The sequence below is a fragment of the Delphinapterus leucas genome, chromosome 18 (assembly GCF_059928025.1).
Source record: "Delphinapterus leucas isolate spDelLeu-1000000601 "Yukka" chromosome 18, BTC_Dleu_Yukka2, whole genome shotgun sequence".
In the NCBI taxonomy this organism is placed as follows: Eukaryota; Metazoa; Chordata; class Mammalia; order Artiodactyla; family Monodontidae; genus Delphinapterus; species Delphinapterus leucas.
In genome coordinates this window covers 34,121,837-34,144,925 of record NC_143146.1, presented here as the reverse complement: position 1 = coordinate 34,144,925, position 23,089 = coordinate 34,121,837, and the positions used below count along the sequence as shown (strand labels likewise).

The window sequence follows — 23,089 nt, the reverse complement described above, 5'->3', positions numbered from 1 at the left end:
GTGCAGAACAGAGGCTTTATTAATGAATCTGTTTAAAGGAATAAATGAGGTTTGGTTCAGCTTTTATATACCAGTTGTACATATGAAAGATAAATGTTAGCACCAAGCCTACACATGAGGAAAAGTGATATATTTACAATGTCACTTACAATAATATTTTAATTCTATTAACATCCCTACTTCTCATATGTAAAAATGCAATCCATGTAACCTTTATTTATAATTTGCTCTTCTCTAGTAATAAATAACTTTTGTTCATATTGTAAATTTGCTAATGCCAATAAAAACATGGGGAGAAACCGTAAATCATCACCAAATGCCACTAACATCCAGAGGCTGTATGATATTCTAGTACAAGTCTTAACTGACAAAAGCATATGAGGACAGAAGACAAAAATGTGTTTGTAATGGTCATATAAACATTTGAGGTTTTATTAGGGATAAATCATAATTTGTTAATTCATTGAAATAATCTCTTTAGACAGAAAAAAATTCATTTTCCATTCTTTTGGGAATGTTTAGAGTATTCACAGAGATAGTAACCCAATATTTCTTTGAGTGCTGCATTGTGGATTGATTAAAACGTTTATATATTATTAAAGGCTATAGGAATTGCAAAGTTTCTAAAGGCATTTTTTTCCAATGATAGAGACTGAAAGCAAAACACTGAGTTAGAGTTACAAATCTACACTCTTACAGATATGGGAATAATATATTTTGTTCCATCAACATGTCTACTTTACATTATTCAGCACAAAGCTTTGTGAAATAAGAATCATGGGAATATAAGAATATAAAGGAAAAAGGTACAAATAACAGCTTCATAAACTGAGAAATGTACATAAATAAATCATGTATATGTGGGCAGTTTGCTTAGCTGGCAAGAAACAAAATATGGAAAATCTGCTTGTTAAACAATAACTACAGAGTGTGCTTTTATGATGTTTTTCACCACAGTAATTCATATTAGAGATAGAAGCAGTTGCATGTTAAATAAAATCATTGAGCATTGTTCCCTTCACATTGTAAAGAGCTGACTTATGTTGTTTTGAGATGCCTCCCATTAGAAAGTGAATATTCCTTCAATGCTATGCATTTCACAAAATTTAATAAAGAAGAACTGTAAATAAAGTCACAGGGAGATTTCAGACAGTTTTATTAGGAGATTGTTGAAAAGAAAAAGAAAATTAAATACAATAACAGTAAACGTGGTTCTCACATTGAAACCAGGCTCAAGAACTAGGCTACCATAGAAAAATTTCCAATTCTTGCATTATGATGTAAAAACAGATTTTTGTACAGATTTTGTACAACAAAATTCGTAATAACCTTTTATCATTTTTAGAAAACTTTAAATATATAGATAAAAATAGACAATTTTCATAGGTCCTACATGAAGATGAGTATGTTCTGTTCCAAGGGCTTGCATAGAGCGCAAATGTGGTTATAATATAGAACAACCAGACATTAATAATTTTAGGATTACAAAAGCATGGAAACCATAAAATGGGCACAATTTTACTTGTTTAAACCAAAAAACAAATTTTAAACCAACCTGTATAACTAATAAAGGGGAAAAAAATCTTAAGTTACAGACTTAAAATAACATTTCATGACTTGCAATATTTACAACATGTTAGTAAGATTCTCTCGTAGCATATAGCTGATAGCTTTTTTCTTTAATCCTTGCTAAAATTTCCTTTTATAGCAAACCAAACACTAAAACATTCTCAAAGGTCTGGAAAGTATGTATTTTAAAACTATTTAACCTACTTAACAGGTGACTCTATGCAAGAAGCGGAGCAATGGCTGATTTTACTACTTATGGAAGTTGTAGGCTTTTAAAAAAACTTTCAAAAAATGTATGATTCAAAAGCTTGCCACAAGTTCCTCTGTTTTAAGTGTTGTAATCCTTTAAAGACTGCATACAGGGAAAAACAAGAGATACATACAACAAGGAATAGAATCTCTTGTGCTCAAATAACAAAAGAAGGTTATGGAAGAACTATGCTTAGAAAACCAAGTTTCTACAAAGCATTCACTAACAGTGTTTTAAATAAAAATATTGCTCCCTTTTAAGCAAGCTAAAAATAGGAACTGTATATATAACCTTTTTATTGCATTAAAAATGGTCTTAGCTGGTTAATAGCGAGCTACACAAAAGAAATATGTTCCAGTATTGCAAGGAAGACCTAAAAAACTATAGAAGCTTAGTGCCAGTGTGTCTATAATGTTAATTTCTTTTCAAATCATTAATACCAAATGAGAACTATCTTTAAACATTTTTAAGCTAGTTTTCTTGGTCATTTAAGATTTTGCTATTTATGATAATAAATAATGTTATGATCATAAAATTGTAAGATGACAGCAAAATCATAAAATGTCCAGCTATACTGATTCACGTATCAGTCTTTAAAGGTGTAACTCCAAATATGTAAAAAGAAAGAGAAGGTAACTTCAGCATGTAATAAACACTGTTCGCAGCTTGACTTCCAGTTATCTGCACAAAAGTGAAAACACATACTGTAACTTTCAAAAAGACAGTGAAAATAACACGTAGGCACCCTTCCCTCTGACCAGGGTGGGAAGCACAACACATTTTAACTTTATCACTCAGCGCTACATGGTATTGGACTGATACATCAAGGATCAAGGGTTTGTTAGGTTTTGTCTTTCAGCAACATTAACATAATATGACATTAACATATAAAAATATTTCTGGTGTTTTGATTTACTGTTCAGCCACAATCCATTCTCAATAGTGCAGTTTGGGGCACTAACTAGGGTTCAATATACAAATAAAAGTGGCTGACACAGAGTTCTGATGTCACCAGATGCTTAAGATCTCATTCATTAATACTGTGACTCCAGACAAATATTTACATGCCTGCATGCGTTAAAACCAGAAAGGTGTCTTTCTGACCAACAGGGTGACAAAACGTATTTTCTAAAATTTTCATTTTCCTAAACTCTAGTATACTACTGCATACATAATACCTTCCTTGTATGTTTTATGTTTATATACTGTACACGTGACCAACAGTTTGAAGAAGAAGCGTAACGATCATTTTAAATTCTATATACCACTACCAGTTTGGAATGAAAACATGTTACGTTTATATGTTTTTAAGGAAAAAAGACCTTCGGTGAAACTTTTTGGCTTATCTCCAATGCTTCTTTTCAGGTATGCAAAATGTTATTTCACGGGGTTGTTGTCAATATCCATTTGTTGGTCTTTTGGAAAGTACGTGAACAAAAATCTTCAGGAGAAAACACACAATTAGAGAGTTTAAAATAGAATGTAACAGAATATTACTCTTTGATTTATTGACTTTTTAGGAATCCTCTATGTCCCCTACAAGTTCATTTCCAAGTGTTCTTGCTGGTTTCTGGAGGACATAATTCTGTAAGTCTGGGTGACCAGTGCTACAAGCGTCTCTTGATGTGCTCAGATACAGAATTTTCAGAAGAGGAAAATGGTTCATTCCATTAAAAAAACAAAGCTAGGTCTTATTGAGACCTGCCTTTGACTCCATATACAAGTGTCCAGCAGCAAAGTTGCAATTATTAACTGTAAGAAGTTTGATACTTGTACATTTACAAACATTCTCAGGTCTCTGGTATGAACCACAGGTGAAAATCAATGAAGGAAACTTTTTTTTTTTTGTAGAATACTTAAACTTTTAAAGAACATTAATACACAAAATTGAGGAAGTTCCCTTAAAAGGACTTTATTTTTTTCCCCAAACTTTCCAATGACGAATGTCTGACTGCAAAGTTCTTTACTATAACATGGACTTCTTCAACAGGAAAGATTCAGTACATGACAGTAGTTTTCAAATACAGTCTTCCATCTAAAAATAAACAACAAAAAATAATTACTTATATGACATCTGGGGGACAAATGTGAATATAAAAACTACATAGCCTGATATAAAACTTGTGGGTTTTATTCTATCTTCACTTATGTAGGAAGTAACATTTTTCACATATTCTCAAAGTTAATTTCATAGTTACATTGAATTTAAGTGACTGAAAAGAATACAACGTTTCTAGTTCTCATAAATATATATTTGATATCAGTACAGAGCACTCAGAAAATAGATAAGAGTGTGTGTATGTGTTTTACTGATATGCAAAGCTAGTTGATTTCTGTTGAATGACAATTACTTCCTCCAAGCTTGCAGAACCAAATTTTCTTTGAATGCATTCAGATATATCTCCATCAGGAAAGACTGAGCTCCCATCTTACTTCTTAGAGGTGTTGTTAAATATACCGTGTAATGTAACAGTTGTGCACATTTGTTGCTATTTATGTGAAAGCCACTTGGGTTATTTCATCAATATCAATGAACTATAGCCTTTCCACCTTGAAGTGAGATTAAATGAACAATTAAATATTAATATATTACTCAGCTTTTACCTATTGAGAAACACACAGCTATGTGAAAAAGAAAAGTAAATCAAATCTTCAATAAACCCATTTGAATGAAGCAAAAATAAGGAATTAAAAATCCAGAGGACAAACAAAACAAAACATAAGCCTGTTTCCCAAATGTAACACTCTCCCAACTGTCCACTTTGAGGTTTGGTCTAAACCTTGGAAATATTTGTACAAAATCTGTTTAAATTTCACGTTTTAATATCTACAGTAGAAGGTAATCAGAAAAGTAAAGTTTTCCAAAATTTTTTTAAATGTATATTGTAATGTAAATGTTTGCAAAATGTCTGATAGCTTCAAGAATTAAAGCATAAGGAAATAGAAATAGCCTACAGTAAATTTAGGAAATAGAGAGTCTAAATATTTGCAAATTTCACCTTCAACGATAAGCTAATTGAGTGCTTATACATAATCTGTGGTAGATACAGTAATTAGTAAGGAGCTTAAAACCAATGTTAAACTATTTTTCTACTTCACAGAAATATTGATGTGCCTAAGTTTTATATTCCTACAACATGTTTTAGCTTAGCCTCGTTTGTACAGTTGGACTATTACTTCCAGGATGTTATGGAATACTGTTTGGCTTATTAATACAGTCTAAGCACCCAGTATATGGTCAATAAAATGTGTTTGAATGAATGAATGAATGAATAAATCAGATATAGCTTTCATGTGATTTATACAAAGTAGATAAATAAACCTAATAAACTAATATTATAAAAATAAACTGAAACTTTTCTTTCATATTCTTAGTATCATGTGGCTAAAAACTGGACCTTTTAAAAGATAATTTTGATCTTAATGTTTTTATTAAGAAAAGCAACTAAGTTGTTTTAAAATTTAGTTATAGAAATAACCAAAGAGGTAGAACACTGATGCTTTTAACCAAAATTTTCTAATTTTTAGTCCTTATTTAATTTATCCCTACTTCTCTCTCCTTCCAATTATCTCAATATTTCTATCATGTATTCACTTAAGTTGAGGATATCATTCTCATTCTTATTTTTTTTTTTAATAGACAACATTTCCTAGGATTAGATGGGGGGAGAGAAACATTCTCAATTTCCCCTAAATTCAAATTTTATTCAGTGAAGTCCTTCAAAATACTTGTGGAAAAGAAATTATTTTCTCAAGATTAACATTTCATTCTATGGAGTTTTAAAGAATCTTTGTACATTAATGAAAAAAAATTATGGGATTTGCTGTTGGTCCAGTGGTTAGAACTCCTCGCTTCCACTGCTGGGGGCCCAGGTTCGATCCCTGGTCGCAGAACTAAGATTCCACAAGCCACAGGGCACGGCCAAAAAAAAAAAAAATGGTTGTTAAAGAAAAAAATTAAAGTTTTGAAAAATTGTTTTCTAATCTTCTGTGATGTCTATAGTGTATTAAGTAGAAGGAATGCAGTAGCAAAGAATGGATATATAGAAATTATTCAGTAAGTATGAATCATTGTTTTAAAAGGTCCACTAGCCAAATTCTTCACCCAAGTGCTATATAATTTGCTACTGACTTTCTTCTCTAGCCTTATATGTTACCCCTCTCCCTCAGTCAGTGACCCTGGCTCTCCTTTTCATAGAGTGGTGTGCCATTCTACATATGGCACACCAAGCTCTGCACTGCTTTGGAGTATTCAGGCCTGTTATTCCTTCTAAATGCCTCAAGATAAGTACCTCCTCCTTCCCCACTTACATTGCTGCTTCCATCTATTAAACTTCTCTATATAGAGTCTCCTATTTACTCTCCAACACAAGCACCCTAAGAATTAACTCCATAGCACTTTGTCTCACTTTGAAGTTACGCATGGGAAGCTTCTTACATGGCGAGACCCACGAAAGCAGCAGCCATATTTCTTTTCCCATCAGTATCAGAAGGAGAGTGCTTCAGCATGATGCTTGCCTTAAAAGTTTTAATGCAGTCTCAAATGTTAAACTTTCAGAGAAATCAATTACTTATGCTTATGTATTAAAAATAATTCCCTTTAGCATGTTAGAAATTTTTAAATCTGTCTGAAACTAAATTTTAAAATAAAAATATAGTAATTAAAGTTATAGCATGAATAATTATTTTATAAGATCCTTTAGATCATATACAAAGCATGTTTATAAAAATTATACACATTGTATTTATGTGCTCAGTACTTGATCTACTATAATAATCTACTTTTAATAAATGTCTCTTTAAATTTTTGACTAATGTTCCTAACAGATGGACAAAAGCATCAAGCATTAAAGATGCCAGCTATAAAATAGATCCAAACTGCTATAGTTAAGGCATTTCCATGATTAAATAATACTTACACATCAGAGATTATCTGCCTTAGAATTACCTGGAAACAGAGACATACCAGGCATAGACAGACCCTAGAGAGTAACTCCCTCTCCCTTTGTCTATGGAGCCTAACTTTCAAGGCAATTCTACCATATAATTTTGCCATCTTTATTAAAACATACTTATGGATAATTCAAAGTCTGTAAGAAAAAAAAGGTTTAAAGTAATTTTATGTTGGTCCAGAGAAGTTATATTGGCCCGCCAACCCACAGCAAATAACCACATATGGATGTACCCAGAGAGCTACCAGCAGGCTTCTGAGTTATGGGACTGTAGGTTTATCTCAGGCTTCTTATAACAAACCACCGGAGAGCAAGCTGAATGGCAAGGGTGCTAGGGAGAATACATGCGCCCATAATTCAAACTGTGCCATGTTTTTTTATGTTATGTAATAATGGTGCCAATAATCTTTCCTTCCCCAGCTCTTCAAACAGCAGGCAACGTGATGGAGCCCTAGAGAAGGCCCTGTAAAAACAAGCGCAGGATGGAGATTATTGGAATCCCTGAGTATTTTCATGGCTAAGACTTCATTATTCAGAGGTGTGTTGTTTGCATCTGGAAACTCAGAGGCTTATTCATGTTTTGTTTTAATGGCTGCCCTTTGTGCATTATACTTCCCTTCTAACTAGATAATCTCACACCTACTCACCATTTCCTATATTGTCTTTATTTCTGCATTTGTTGGCCACAGAAAAATATGTTTTCCTGATGCTGAGCAGTGTTTATGAAACAATCATTCCTTGATATCTCAAACGGATGAGAACTTTTTTAAGATCAAGTAAACTGGCAATAAAGGCAATAATGATTACCAACAGTATAGCTAATATTTTCTGAGCACCTATTGTGTTCAGGGCACTTTATAGATTTTAAATCTAAACTTCTCAACAACTCAAAAAAATAGGTATTCTTAGTGCCTTTTACAAATAGGATATTAAGGCTCAAAAATGTTATCTTGCACATTTTCAAAGAGCTAGTGAATGGAAGTGCAGTGATTAGATATTTATGTGAACCCAAATCTATTCTATTTTGTCACTTCCTCTAATAAGCAATTGCAAGATCACTGGAGGAAATACCCTGTCTCTGATTTGCAGAGGTAAGGGACTGACTCTTGGATACCTTGGTACCATCAGTCTCCTTGCTTTGTGAATCTGATCCTCACCATTTTCTCAGAAAACAGGGGTTTTCTTTTAGTATGCAGAGCCTCAACTGAACAACTTGAAATCAGAACTAAAATTCTTATAGTTTGGTTTCAGAGAAAATATCTTCCGTTGACACAAAGATTATTTGCTTTCGTAAGGGAGGTTGATATGAAAAAAATCATCAAGTGACACTTTGTGCATGGGAGTACTTAATTAAAAACTCTCTTCTAATTAAAAGCATGTGGGAGTAGGCACTGAGTGAAGCTATTTAGATTACAAATTCCTAATAGTTCCAGAGTTCATTGTGATTTGATGTTTACAGCTCTAATTTGGTGTATAAGAAAGTATCTAGGTCACTGAATAGTTTATTGCAGGTGTGAATTTTTGTATGCTGCTTACTGTTATTATGCAGATTTGGATCTACAGATGAGTTAAAGAAAAAATTTTAAACTGCCGATAAAAATGAATCTCAGGTTTTAACATTAAAGTTGAAATCTTCAACTCAGACCATTAAATATAAAGATTCTATCTGTTATTTGTTAGCTGTGGATGAGGAGGGAGAAATGGAGAATGTCACAAAATTTCCAGTTCTGTTTTGTGTTCGTGAATTAAGTTTGTTCTGTTTTAAATTTAATTTTTATTTTATACTAGAATATAGTTGATTTACAATGTTGTGTCAGTTTCAGGTGTACAGCAAAGTGATTCAGTTATACACTGATTTAATGTTTTTGCAGCTACTGTTATATGTAGTTATTTGTAACATCTAATGCATATAGACAGATATATAATTTAGCTTTTATTCCATATATAAAACTAAAGTATTGAATAGCTTTATCATTTACTTTAAAAAACTAATGATATTTGTTCAATAACAATCACAATATACGATGAGATTTTATATTAGAAGATGGCATACAAATAGGAATCATTTCAAATTACTTGACACCAGAAATCCAATGCTTTCATTGTATGAAAACTAAGTGGAATCATTAACAAGGGAGTATGTTACTGAAAAGTATTACTCAGTAGGCAAATAGGTATATATTCCAGTTTTGAATAGAACTCCCTTGCAAAAACATCCACAAGGATCTTTTACTTGTCTTTAGCACAAAGGGCTTAATAAATTACATTTCCTGTTAGAAAGTAGTTTTATTAAAAATGGCATCTATTTGTTCAAAACGTATATCCAGACACCTGTAATCTAATGAAGTTTGCTGCTTTCACAAAACAGTTGCATGTGCCCTTATCTCACCCCTCCAGGGCTGAGGAAAATACGAACATAACATATAAGATCATACATCTAGAAAGTTTAATATTTACATAAATAATATTAGGTCAATATGAAATATAACCCTGAGCTTCTCTCAACAGAATGTCTTAATCATAAAAAGTAAGGGAAACCAAAACAAGTGATGAAAACAAATGTTAATGATTCATGTGATATTTGATAAGACAACGAAAGGAAGTCAAAATAAAAGCAAACAAACAGGAACAGATGGGAAGGATCTTTGTCAAGTCATAACCCTTCTTCTAAAACCCCTAAAGGAAGAAGCTAATTAAAGAAAATATTGTTACTTGCTTTTTTTATAATTTTATATTTAGAGTAAGAACATTCTGCTACTGCTGAGGCAAAGAAGCAGAGACAGAAAGTCTACATTTAACATGAGAAATATTTTAAGACAGATTGATGTTCAGCATAAGCTCTTTTACAAGAGAATACTGGGTAAATATCATTTCTTCTCATGAAATGCAGATAATAACAGTATCAGTGATTTCCAGAAGTTATAGTCAAGGTTGTGTTCAAATATAATGAAAAAGTAAAAACTGAAAAAGTTGCAACAGATTTTGAATTTTAGGTATTTCAGGGTGATAGCTGCAGAACCTGTGGCCCACAGAGCTGGGTCAAAGTGAGAGAGGACTGAATCCCAGATCCCTTTTGAATGCTTTCTCTATAAGCACCCAGTGCCATTCTAGAGAGTGGGTACGGACTATGTGTAAGAAGGCACGCCAGGGTATTCTGTCTATACAAGCCAAACATACTAGTACAAGCAGTAGATAATGGATTACTCAGTAGACCAACATGGCCCAGTCATTTGAAATCAGAGTAGATAATATGTTTATTACAAGGCTAGTATGAAGTAAAGCTCTTGACTGCAGCTAATATTGCAACAAAAATAGTTTTATAATTGAGAACTGCTTTTAAATATTTTTCAGTTTTCTTCAGAGAAGAAAGTACATGAGAGAACATAGTCTAGTTTAAAACATGTCTGAGAACAGAGGATTATCTAAAGTTATGATATATAGGTTAAAAGGTAACCACATTTTTAGACAAAAATAATGAAAGTGAATCCCTGTCCTTTACATGAGAAGAAACTTTGTATTAGACTCTAGGTAAGCACACTAATAGGGGAGAGACCTGAACTTTGACAATTTGACAAATTGGAACAGGTGGAACTAGACTTCAGTTCTTGGGAAGCTAGAAGGGATCGTCACTGGGCAGCCTGATCTAATCACACATTCTTTTTAAATGGGAAACTAAACAGACAAACCAGTAATGAAAGCTGAGCTGAAGAATGTGGAGAGAAGGCATTTGAAGATGTACAGATGGCTATGGTTAATCTTAGCCAGCTTGGAGTTATTTCGCCAACTCCAGCCCTGGGCAAAATACATTTTCCAGGGCTTCCCTGGTGGCGCAGTGGTTGAGAGTCCGCCTGCCGATGCAGGGGACGCGGGTTCGTGCCCCGGTCCGGGAGGATCCCATATGCTGCGGAGCGGCTGGGCCCGTGAGCCATGGCCGCTGAGCCTGCGCGTCCAGAGCCTGTGCTCTGCAACGGTAGAGGCCACAACAGTGAGAGGCCCGCGTACCGCAAAAAAAAAAAAACATTTTCCAAATGGCTAGATCAGTTTAAAGTATCTCAGCTCTCCTGAGAAGTGACATTCTTGTTGTCAGTATCTTAAAGAGTCCCTTTGCCTGAACTTCAGGCTCAACTATGATGTTGATGCTCTCTGTGGGCAAAGAGGAAATTACTATCAAAGCTTAAGATAATTTTGGTTTAGTGGGTATTAAATATCTTTTATTCTGTAACTCAAGGATATTCCCCAATTGGGGTAGAAATCTAGACCCTGTGGTTCTATGAACTGATATCTATTTAAGAACTTAATGTTCTTAAAACCATATCTCCATGATTACAACCAAGCAAATTTGATTTTTAAAACATCATCAACATCAACTATCTACTGCTTGTCTATTCAACAGGGAACAGGCAAGTCTACTTCATGTCAAAAAATTAGCCCTCTGACAAATTGTTTTAGTTGTGAACGATCAGCCTATACTCATGCAGATAGGGTTTGGATTCCATACATTGTATTACTAGGACCTAAGTGTTGTTACAAGACTTGTCATAGGATCCAAACTTTTGTCCTCTCCTAAGTTGTTTTCACTATGCCAATACTTATACAGCTTTGCTATCTTAGAGAAATTGATTAAAGTCTAGCTATAATCTCTTTAAGAGTAGGTAACATACCATATGACTTTGTGTATTTCTAGCACCTTGAACATTGCCTGGAACCTGGCAAGTGCTCAATAAATACATACAGAAGGAACTATCAAAGTAACATTACAAAATGAGGGATGGATATTATGCGCCTTTGGATATTATACCTTGAAAAGAACACAACGTCACTTGGGTAGTATACTGGCTTAGAATACACAACCTGATCTAATCATGAGGAAACATCAAATGCAAAATAAGAAACATTCTCTTAAGACTGCTTGTTTCAAAAAAGTCAATTTTACAATTTTTTTTAAAAGGCCAAGAAAATGCACAAGATCAAAAAGACTAAAGAGAAATTACAACTTAATATAATGTGATCCTAATTTGGATTCAGGAAGGCTATAAATGTTATAAAGGATATGATTGGGTCAAATGACAAAATTAGAATTTCAATGTCAGTTTGAATAAAAGTACTGTGTCAATGAAATATTTACTGGGCTGATAAATATGCTGTCTTTATGTATGAGAGAACATCCTTATTTTTAATAAGTACCCTGTGAAATACGTATGCGTAAATATAACAGGTAAAGAACCATGATTTATACATCTCACTCTCAAATACTTCAGAAAATACTACGCAGATAGAGAAAATTATAAAGCACATGGAACAAAACATTAACAATAAATGAATCATCGTAAAATGCATATGAGAGTTTTAATATTTTTGAACTTTTCTATAAGTACAACTTTTTCAAATGTAAATTTAACAAATAAAACAGTTTGCCTAAGTGAAATGAAATTTTAATACATCACCAATATCAGGTATTTATTCATAACTAGTTGAAGGTTTACGCTGTCCACTATCCACATACACTTTTTCACTGATTATATGGGAAGTATTCTCATGGTAAATATGTTTTCTGCTTAGGAGCAAGGTTTTGAGAAGTCCTATTCAAGTACTAGATAGTAAGACGATGCTTAGTGATTTTCTTAATAGAGTTCTTCAGAAAAACCAGGTTCAGATTCATGAAACTTAGTGGACTGAGGGTATGCATATAAGCTGGATTCTGGTCTATTGGTCCATTATGTTTGAATGGTAAATTTACAATTGTAAAGTTTATGAAGCCTACCTAACTGTATTACTTGTTAGTTAGTGAGGGCTGTGTATGCTAATGTGCACTTGTTGGTATAAAGAAATATTGTTCTGTTTAGCTGTTTGAAGCACAGGTTATCTTTTAAAAGTTTATGAGAAACAAAAACAAAAAACAGACATTGTTAAAGTTTTGTTTTGTTTCTAAAACAAAGAAAAATTATATTGCTACTAGGTCTACTATGTTAAAGTATTTTTTTGTGTGTGTTCTAATCAAGTATTCATTAGTAAGAAGTGAGAATCCATCAGAGAGGCTAATGTACCATCAAGTGAGAATGGGGTACTTTGCACTTAGGTTACCTTGTCCTGATTGGAAGGTGAGACCTCCCAACTTCAGCAAAGAGAAGCACAATGGAATCTCTTATTACTTTCTCCATTCTTCTATTCATTTCTGGGAGAACAAAGACTAAGACACAGGGATGGAAGGAAATCATTTGAGGGTATATCTGAACCTTAATGATGATGGAAAAATTGTCTACTAAGCTTAAGAAAAATGGAGCATAAAAAGGTGATGACTTATTTGATAAAAATAAGATACTGCAGAGAAGAGAAACAAGGATCTTTCAAATCAAGCATCTGTATCCTTTAGAACTGCAAGAAACAAGCAAAATCTGCAGTGAAAAAATTGAGTTTTCAGAAAAAATGTATGTGTTATCTCTTGAGAACAAACCAAAGGTGGCAATTAGAAGGGCAGTCCTTATCAGAGCCTAGTTATTTTCTTTTAAGTTTGGCAGAAAAAACTCATCTTTCTTTTAAAAGTTTAGCATTTTTATGTTTCTCTATTTTTTATAGCATGACTAATACAGTAATTTTAATAAAATTATATTTGTTTAGAGAAGTAATTGTGAATGAATAAAGTTCTAAATATCTAGAGCTTGATTTAACATTTATACAATGCTGAACCAAAATTCTGGTCTAGTGCTAAACTTAACAAATGTCAAACTTCAATGAAAGCTCTCAAATGTTTTCAGTAAATATGAGAATTGTTTTTAACTAAAGAAATGGCACTTTTGTGGGGAATAGCTTTTCTTAACATCTCATCCAATGGAATCAAGTATTTAGACCACATGTGGGTGAGAACACTAACATGCTATACAAGAACTCTTAAATAAGATAGTTCTCTGTGCACTAAACTCTAAAACTAATACATAAGGGATCAGTTCAGAAATGTGCAGAGACAGATTAAAGAGACAGATTATCAAACAGACAAGAAACTGTGTTGACAGAATTATCATATCTAAAGAAAGAATATGAGAATCAGTTGAGTGTTTGTCAAACAGAGTTGATCAGGCAAGTTTTGGCAAATACCCATTAAAGCATGAACCAGGGATAAGGTTTCCATCAAAGACTGATGTGGACATCTGGTCTACCTATACGTACATTCCTGAACTTATAAAATATTTGAATTATATAATATTCATTGGTCCGATCCCATTCTCACCAGGTAACTTGACAATTTTATTTTTTGCATAGCTCTCTATGGTAGGAATCCTCTAAGATGGCTAGCAATGCCCCCTGCTACCTGGCAGTCACATCCTTGTGAGATACCTCTCCCCTTTAAGTGTGGGCTTTATCTAGTGACTTGCTTCTAATGAAGAGAATATGGCAAAAGTGATGAAAAGTCACTTCCAAGATGAGACTATAAAAAACTGTGACTTTCTGCTGGCAGACACTCTTTCTCTGGATCTTTTCACTTGCTTGATCAGATGAAGTATGTTACCATGTACTGAGTTGCCCTAGGAAGGGTCCAGGTGACAAGGAACTGATGATGGCTTCTGGCTAATAGCCAGCAAGGACCTGGGACCCTCAGTACAAAACCCTTGAGGATGTGAGGCATGCCAACAGCCATATGACTGAGCTTGGAAGTACAGCCTGACTCAGTTGAGTCTAGAGATGACTGCAGTCCCAGCCAAAACTTTTTTGCAGCTTGAGAGAGACCTGAAGCATATGACCCAGCTAGGCTACTCCCAGATTCCTCACATACAGAAGCTGTGAGATAATAAATGATGTAAACCATGAAGTTTCAAAGTAGTTTGTTGTGCCACAATATATAATAAATACTCCTTCTTTTATAAGAAACATGTGCTGGTCAATGTCACAGGTAAATATTTCAGTTCTTGTGACTTACAGTGTTTTAGTATATCTTAGTTTGCTTTCTTTTAGAACACAGAAAAGATTGATAACCCAACTCTGCGTCTTGTGGAACTCACCAAGCCAAATGCTGCCTGTGAGTGCTCCTGGAAGTCTGCCTGCATTTCACAGAAACAGCAAAACCAAGTTGCATAATTCCCAGTACAATATTTCTTGTCTTACTATATCAAAATAAATTTTAAAAACCTCTCTGGTTTGCTACTAATGGAATAAGTTATTTTAAATCACAGAATATTTATTTTCACAATTGTAAAGGATTTGTTTTGCTCTTTTAAAAATATATATATTTTTGTGGAAGTGGAAATTATTTGTATTACCTTAGGGTACTTTGATTCTATCGGGAATAAAACATAGATATTCCTTACAGATTGATGATCTTATTTCATGATATATGGTGACCTCCTCAGAATTAAAGACAGTAACTTTCAGTAGTCTAATCCTTATATTAAACTTGTTTCAGAATAATGACTGTATCATCAAATCACTTGATCCAATGTGACAGAAGTAACCATCCTAGGAAATATTATAGCTCCATACTGCTGGAATTGTTACCATTTAATGAGCTATCAAAAAAGAAAAGAAAGAGAAGGAAAAAAAAATTCTAGACCTCTCTATTAAAGCCACCTAGAGATCAGACAATCTTTGTAATTTTTTTCAGAATCTTTGGTTCAGTAGTGGTGACTGGCTAAGTTCAGTTTTGGTTAAATCTGGTATCTTGCAATATTTGAAGCAATATTATTATACTGCATGTTTTCCAAGGAAACAAACATAATTCTTTGCAAATCGATCAGGAAAATATCAACAAAACAGCCGCAAACAATAATAAATGTAAGACACTAAATGCTTTCTAAAATGGAAAGTAATGAAAAAAAAAACAAAATGTGCTATCACAAAAATATGCAATGCTAATAGACAATTTGGCATTTTATAAATTTTCTGTCTCTGTATACACAAAGAATTTCAGGAAACATCTGAACACTCTAGACTTACTTACAATTTATGTTTAAGTTCCAATTAGTTTTCAGCATATATTAAATCCCATGAGATTGCCAAATTTCTTTAATACAATTTCAAAAAATAAACACAAAAATTATACAAATAAACATCTTAAGTATAATAAATGTGCATATATTTAGAAGGAAGATAAATGCTGATATATGTATGTTTCATGCCCACTTTGAAATTCTTCCCTGGGTCATTGTAATATAGGCCACTATTTCCATTAAAATAAGTAGCTTGTGGCTGTGGTTACTGTCAGTATTGCCTTATTCTCCCATCGCTAGCAATTGTGACATGAATAAATTAAGTTATATCACCATGTAGATCATTATATCCTGAATTAAGGTTAGATTTCAAGAAACATTATGAATTTAAGGAACTCATCTAGGATTATGTCAAAACTACTTTATAATAAAATCTTTATTTTCCTACCATAGGGACTATACACTACTCTTAATTTAGGGCTATTTCTCAGTTGCACTTGGACAATACCAAATTGTTCAACCAGGAATGCTTATTTTATCTTAATAACCCTGATTCATTTCAGTTGGACTTCAGTTCCACCTCTTTTTAAGGTAACTTACTTGTACAGCATAAAAATATTAAGTTGTAAGTCTTGGATAATAAACCTTGCCTTTTCTCATCCAGTCTTTGATAGATAGCATCATGGTGTCTGAATGAGGAGTTCACTACTTTATCAGGCTTCTTTAACAGGTCCTGTTTAGGAGTTCAGTACTCAGATGAGGATTCTCTAAATGCTGTAACTCTAACCAGACTCTTGATGACTCTATTACCAAATGCCTTATGTATTAAAAAATCATGGTGCTCCTAAAGCTTAAAATAAAACTAGTACTATTTTGGCAGATCACAAACTTGTTGTGATAATTCAGAACACTATTATATGAGCACTTTTTCTTTACTTACCAAGTCTAAAAAAATAAGTGTAATTTTTACTTTCCCTTCATCAAAATAAGAGTGCATTATACTGTTCAAATGATTGCAAAGAATATCAGTTCATTAGAGGGAAAAGCTAACAATGAGAGTAAATGATTGCTGCATTTTTTTATGACTCTATTCAATGCAGTTTGATTACTTGAAAGGACTGGTATCCAACATACTGCCATACGAAACAATATCATGAAAAATACATGTCTCTTAATGCAAAGTTGAACTGACAGTTTGTCATAGGTAAAATCTGCAGAATCAACAAAGATGCAAAATAACTAAGTCAAAATATGAATTATCTAATATACCACTATGTATTTTTAGCATTCTTTACTCTAATTTTATGTATATAATATAGCACTGTAAATTTTTTGGTTCCAGTTTTATTACACTTACTTTAATGGACAAAATTCAATGCTGAGTAATCCATCCTTTCTAACTGCCATAAAAAAAGCTACATTATCTTTTCTCTATTTAAAAAAAATATGTATTAGGTTATTCATTACAAATAAGGATGGTGCAAAGTGAGAGAAATCTGTTAACTCATAACCATTTGAACATACTTTGCTTCCCAATGTTGCATTTGTTACTTATCATAATCTTTTCTTGGGGTGGAGGGAGGGTGGCTTGATACTCTGGCCTTTTCAGAAGAATGACAATATCAACATTATGCAAAAAGATTCTATATTTTCTCCATAAGACTTTAATGGTGCCCAAAGATGTGTCTCTTGTCTAGACTTCACATTGAAATCGCCTCACATTCAAGTGCCAGCTCTATGTCTACCTAGATGGATACTCTTCAACTCTTATCTAAAAGCCCAGTTGTCATATCAAAACCAGTAGCAGGAAGGCAAACTCATCATCCTGTACTCTAGCCTGGATCTCTTTCCCAGATTATCTATTTCAAATTACCAACCACTATTTTCTAATCCCTTTAGTTTGATTCCCCTTGCATTTCAAATGCACCTTCCTATTTATTTTTTGCCCACCACCATAATTTGGATCTTCATTACTTCATTTGTGAATACATTACATTCTTCACTTCTTACTCTTTATCAACTCCTCCTATACAATGTTTATATTGTATTTAGGGTTTAGTATATTTATTTCAGATGTAAAAGAAGGGGAACCAGGTTTCCATTTTAATAAATATTATTTAGGAATCTGTTTAAAGCCATACTCAGAAGCAGCCATAATATTTATTTCTCTTGTTTGCAAAAATTATATAAAATATATAAATAATATGGCTTCTCAGAGATTTAGACTTACATATGTAGACTTAAATGAATCTTCACCAATCATGTAATTGGAATTAATTGCTTTGTTTGTGTTCTGAAAGTACTTTGTTTACATTTCAGAAGCAGTAGATCAAAGTGTTATTCATTAAAAGAGATCTTTTATAGCTTTCGAGAAAAAAATCAAGTTTTCTAAATTTCAGATTTAATCTATTAAATTAATTTTATGCCTTGGAACATGTATGTTCCCAATAGTATACTAGTGAGTTCTTATAAACAACAAATATAAAAATGAATTACACTGGAAAAACTTCAAAGTTTGGCTACCTAAAAGGTTTATAGAGTATGTTATTTTTTAAATAAAGGGAATGTATACACATGATATAGCCATATTTTAACGTTAAAATTATTCCTGTTTCATATAAAATTTTAAATGTATAAATACTTCATATTTTTATATAAGTAAAATTTGACATAGTTCTTACCATCCCTGAACAACATCTTGACACCCACAGCTTTATCAATAGGAATTAACTCAATATGTATTTTATTAAAATTATTTATGTTTCTCTGTATCTCGTGAGAGTATGAATTATTTAGAAAAGATATCATGTCTTTTGCATTTTTTCTGGCCCCAGCACTTAAGTATTAACCATTTGTTAAGATGAATTAGTTACAGCAGATTATATGTTAAAAAACTCAAAAACTAGTATTAAAGTTAAGTGCTAGTTTAACTTTTTAGTCAAAGATATCAGTTTTAAAGCAAGACATTGTTTAACTTTAATGCAGGGCTTTTGGAGTCTGCAAAATACTAAAACATGGACTTTGAAAATCCAAGAAGATATATAAATTTTTTAAAATGACACTCACTTTTCACAGGAAACCATTTAAAAATTTTGTTCTTACCAAATGTTCATGAGATGATTCTCAGATGAGAACACTGATAGCAGTCTGGAAGGTATGTTGGAAAAGCATGTTTATCTATGCTTTTCCATTCCACACTGTAGTGAAGATTTTACAGTAATTGAAATGAGCTGTTAAAGTTAGAGGAGTTTCAAAGAGAGAGCAGATGAAAAATACTTAATTGAAAGTAATGAGAACAGAAATTTTAAGGTTTCATTACAACTTAAATTCATGGTTTTGGCACTTCTAGAATTTTCCTTCATGAGATATCTTTATATTCTGTATTTATTAGCCTAACCATATGAAAATGTAGACCTTCAGTTAGTGTTTAGAGAGGGAGAAGACAAAAACTACAGTAAAGAAGAAGCTAAAATTAAAAGTAAGCAGAAAAAATGTGAAAAACAATATTTTATTATGTTTGTCACACTGCTAACTTGTTTTATTGAGAAATCATAAATGCTGTCAATAGTAAAAAGCAATAAAAGTCATTATTTTCAAGCCTCTAAACAGTCACTTATCCATTAAACATTGCTAAAATTGCATGCATACTTGTTCCCTAATACTTCATGTAAAAGCACCACTTCAAGTGTTAAAATATATAAAGCCCATGATTTGGAATGATGAGATAAAAAATTACTCCTTTGTTGACTATAAATTTTTAACATTAAGAAAATATTTGGAAAGGTTTTTTGCATTACCTTTGTTTTGTAAAAGTAACATGCAAAGGAGCCAACTGAGTTGTGATAATTCACAGCTTTTCTATGTGAATTGTTACATTTAAATAAATGCTTGTGTTCTAATTTTCTCATAAAGGAATAGAATTGCATTTTGAAATGCTATTGAAAACAAGGCACCCAAGTACTGCTTTTGAGATCAAAGTGGGCAGTTAGTCCACAATTTTTATGTGACTTCACTAAAACAAAACAACTCCCCCAAAATCTAGCTATACTGAAATGTAAGTATATAAATTTCCTAAAAATATTCACCTAATTTTTGTATGTTTATTTACAACCACTCAAGCATTGATTTTCATAACATTTTAATTTCATAACATTTTCACTGTATAGATCAATGCTATCAGAACTTTTGGGATTAGTCAGTCAAGATTTTTGTTGTGGATGTGAAATTATGAGATGAGAGAATGTGGAAACTAAGTTAAATATTATTCCCATCTTTGGACCAAAACGAAGTTTGCTCTGTTGTTAACAAGATAGCTCATATTCCTTAGTGCTTTTACTTCTTTCAAATGGATCGTCTGTTGCGGTGGGAGCCAAGGTTTATTGATGACCATGGATTTGGACTTAACATGGGTAACTTTGTGAGAGCCAGTAAGGAGGTTTCTGTCTAGCCTGCACTAAAATCAGTTCAATGCAATGGGGCCACCTTGCCCTACTTGGCTATATTAATAGGTGTAACAAGGAGCTGTAAGCCACTAATTGAAGTTTGCCTGCATTTTAACTCATTGTAAGGCTACAATAAACTATCTACAGATAGTGGGATAATATGATATGGAAAAACAGTTTCTTACAGTCACATTTTGATTCTGCTGCTGATAAACCTTGGAAAATTAGTGTAAATATATCACACATCTCAATAAGGTTCCACCCGGGAAAGCTATGAAGAATTATAAGAAATTTACTATTCTAAAAGACCATAAGCATATGAGTTCTATGCCATTAACATTTTTCTTTTTATCTACCACATTTACTTCACTCATTTCATTTACTGAAACTTGGATATGTTAACCAAGACTGGTTCTGAATTCTTAGGGAAATATAAGCCAAGGAGCTACATTATATAATTAACCAAACCTTTAAATTAAATGACCTTTTGCATTTATTTAAATGCATCTCATTCTAATAACTTTTTTTTTTTCTTTTTTTTTTGCGGTACGCGGGCCTCTCACTGTTGTGGTCTCTCCCGTTGCGGAGCACAGGCTCCGGACGCGCAGGCTCAGCGGCTATGGCTCACGGGCCCAGCCGCTCCGTGGCATGTGGGATCTTCCCGTACCGGGGCACGAACCCGTGTCCCCTGCATTGGCAGGCGGACTCTCAACCACTGCGCCACCAGGGAAGCCCTCATTCTAATAAATTAAGAAGTAAAATTAGAATCTATAAAACAAAAAAATTCACATTTTTAATCATTTGCAATAATCAAACCACTAAAGTGCCTGATAAAATGGAATAAATATGAATTGTACACATTTGAAAAAAAGATATGGGCAGGTGGGCCTCAAAATTCTATCTCAAAATTATGTCTGAATTCAAAGCAGTTTGGGGAAGTCACTGCATTCACTCTAAAAAGCTTGGAGAGCTGTTCTCTTTACTTGTGATTTATTGTTATTTTCAATTTGGTTTACATATTGACAATCTGATGTACTATGAGTTTTTTTATTGAGAGTATTTTTTCTGTCTTACTATTATCAGAGAACATAAATGAACATTTATTGTGTTAAGGCTTCCACATTTTTTAAAAAATCTGTCATTTTATATAAAAATGTGTATCTTTGAGTTACCTCAGAAAACGTATATGGTCATACCAAGCTTATGGTCCTACTTGGACAATAGTTGGCTTGAACCCAGAACCATATGTGGGTTTAGAAAAGGAATGTACTTTCTATCCTTATTGTCTTATATCTAATCTTTTCTCATTTGTGAAATTTCTCTTTATTCCCAACATTTAAACTAGAGATAAAGTCTAGACTCTGAGATTTCATATAACATTGCTGGAGAAACATAAAAATCAGTCCAAAGACTATGATAACTTGGAACAAGGTAGATCTAAAACTATATTAGCCAGCATGAGCCATGAAGATAAAATAAACACATTGAAATTATTAATACAAGTAAATACCAGTTCATCATGGAAATCAAATAATTAATCTTAATCTGTGAAAATGGAAATTTCATAAGTAAATGTAAAACCATAGTATAGAATCAAAGTTAAACACAGCACACCTGATTATGTATGGGAACAATTTATAGTCTAAAATCTCCCCATCCAATGCTCTTTCTGCCAGGGAGAAATAAATAAAGAATGAGAGTCAAATCCAATAATTTGTAGCCATTATTCATCATTTTATAGGTGTAATTAGTAAGCTTAGGTGAAACTATGTTTGGAGATTTACTATCTCTGGAGTATGATTATCTATGAATTTAAAAAGTCTGCAGTTACTCCACACTATATGAAAATAAAAACCATATTAAAAGAAATTTGCCAAAATATAATACAAAAATTAAGAAGTTCTAACACTTTTATCTTAAATGAGTCAAAAACAACTGGTTTATCTTTAATTTGAAAAGAGATAAGTAATAATACAGAGCTGAAAATAAATCTCCTTAAGCCATATTGTTTACATTGACATAAATATTGAAACCTACAATTTGTCATGAATTTTTTAAATGCCTTGAAAAAGCTGGTGAATATTATTTTCATTTTCCAGCTTAAAATATGCTAAAAGAAAAAGTATGTGCCACATATTGAAAAAAAATTCATTGGCTTAAGATAATTTTTAAAAATCCAAATAATGTTTAATGTTCACCAAAAATGAATAATATTGCAAGTACTATTACATTAAATTTGTGCATAATTGTAGAAGCAGCAAATTCTTTATAGCATAGCCTTTACTTACTTGTAAGTTCTTATATTAATTGTAAGTTCATATATTAATTCATTTGATCCCTGTAACAACTCTGTGAGGTGAATATCATGATCATTTTCTATGTTTTATGGATAAGGAACTCTCACAATCAAATAGTTTAATCTACACACTCAATGTTATACAGATAATAAATAGCAGTATGGAGATTCGAACCCAAGCACTCTGTAGCCAGAATCTACGTACCCGTAATGGACCATGAACACACTGTTTGGGTGTGTGTGTGTGTTTATACTCATAAAAAAATCACGTCTCTGCCATTTTGAAAGGATAAAAATATCAGCAATAGAGCAGGTCTTAGCAGTTAAAATCACAACATTAATGAATCGTGGTATCGATACTAGACTATGGCTTCCAGTCCCACACTGTTCTCCTAAGACTAAATCGTCTTAGTGTTAATTCTAATAATTTAGAAATCAGTTATTTAAATAAATCATCAATATTAATGCTAGAGAAACAATCTGTATTGGCATTTACTTTGTAACTGATTAATAATTATCTTTATAACCTAATGGATTTATTTTTCTTTTTATATTAGAGAAAACTCCATGAGAAATTGCAAATTATGAGAGTGGTTTCAGGGCTAAAAAATAACCATTGCCTAATGAAAATGCCTTTTTACTTCCCTGAAGATGAATCCTACAGG

At 32.6% G+C, this 23,089-nt stretch overlaps 1 protein-coding gene across 1 annotated transcript in view; it reads right to left on the bottom strand.

Moving 5' to 3' along the window:
* Window positions 1–1,139: 1,139 nt before the first annotated feature.
* The window catches only part of DACH1 (dachshund family transcription factor 1), a 414,474-nt gene continuing 392,524 nt past the window's right edge, over window positions 1,140–23,089 (bottom strand). Inside the window, exon 11 of the mRNA XM_022577063.3 lies at window positions 1,140–3,854. Coding sequence (XP_022432771.1) covers window positions 3,817–3,854 — 38 coding nt within the window. The 3' untranslated portion in view covers window positions 1,140–3,816. The remainder of the gene's footprint in view (window positions 3,855–23,089) is intronic.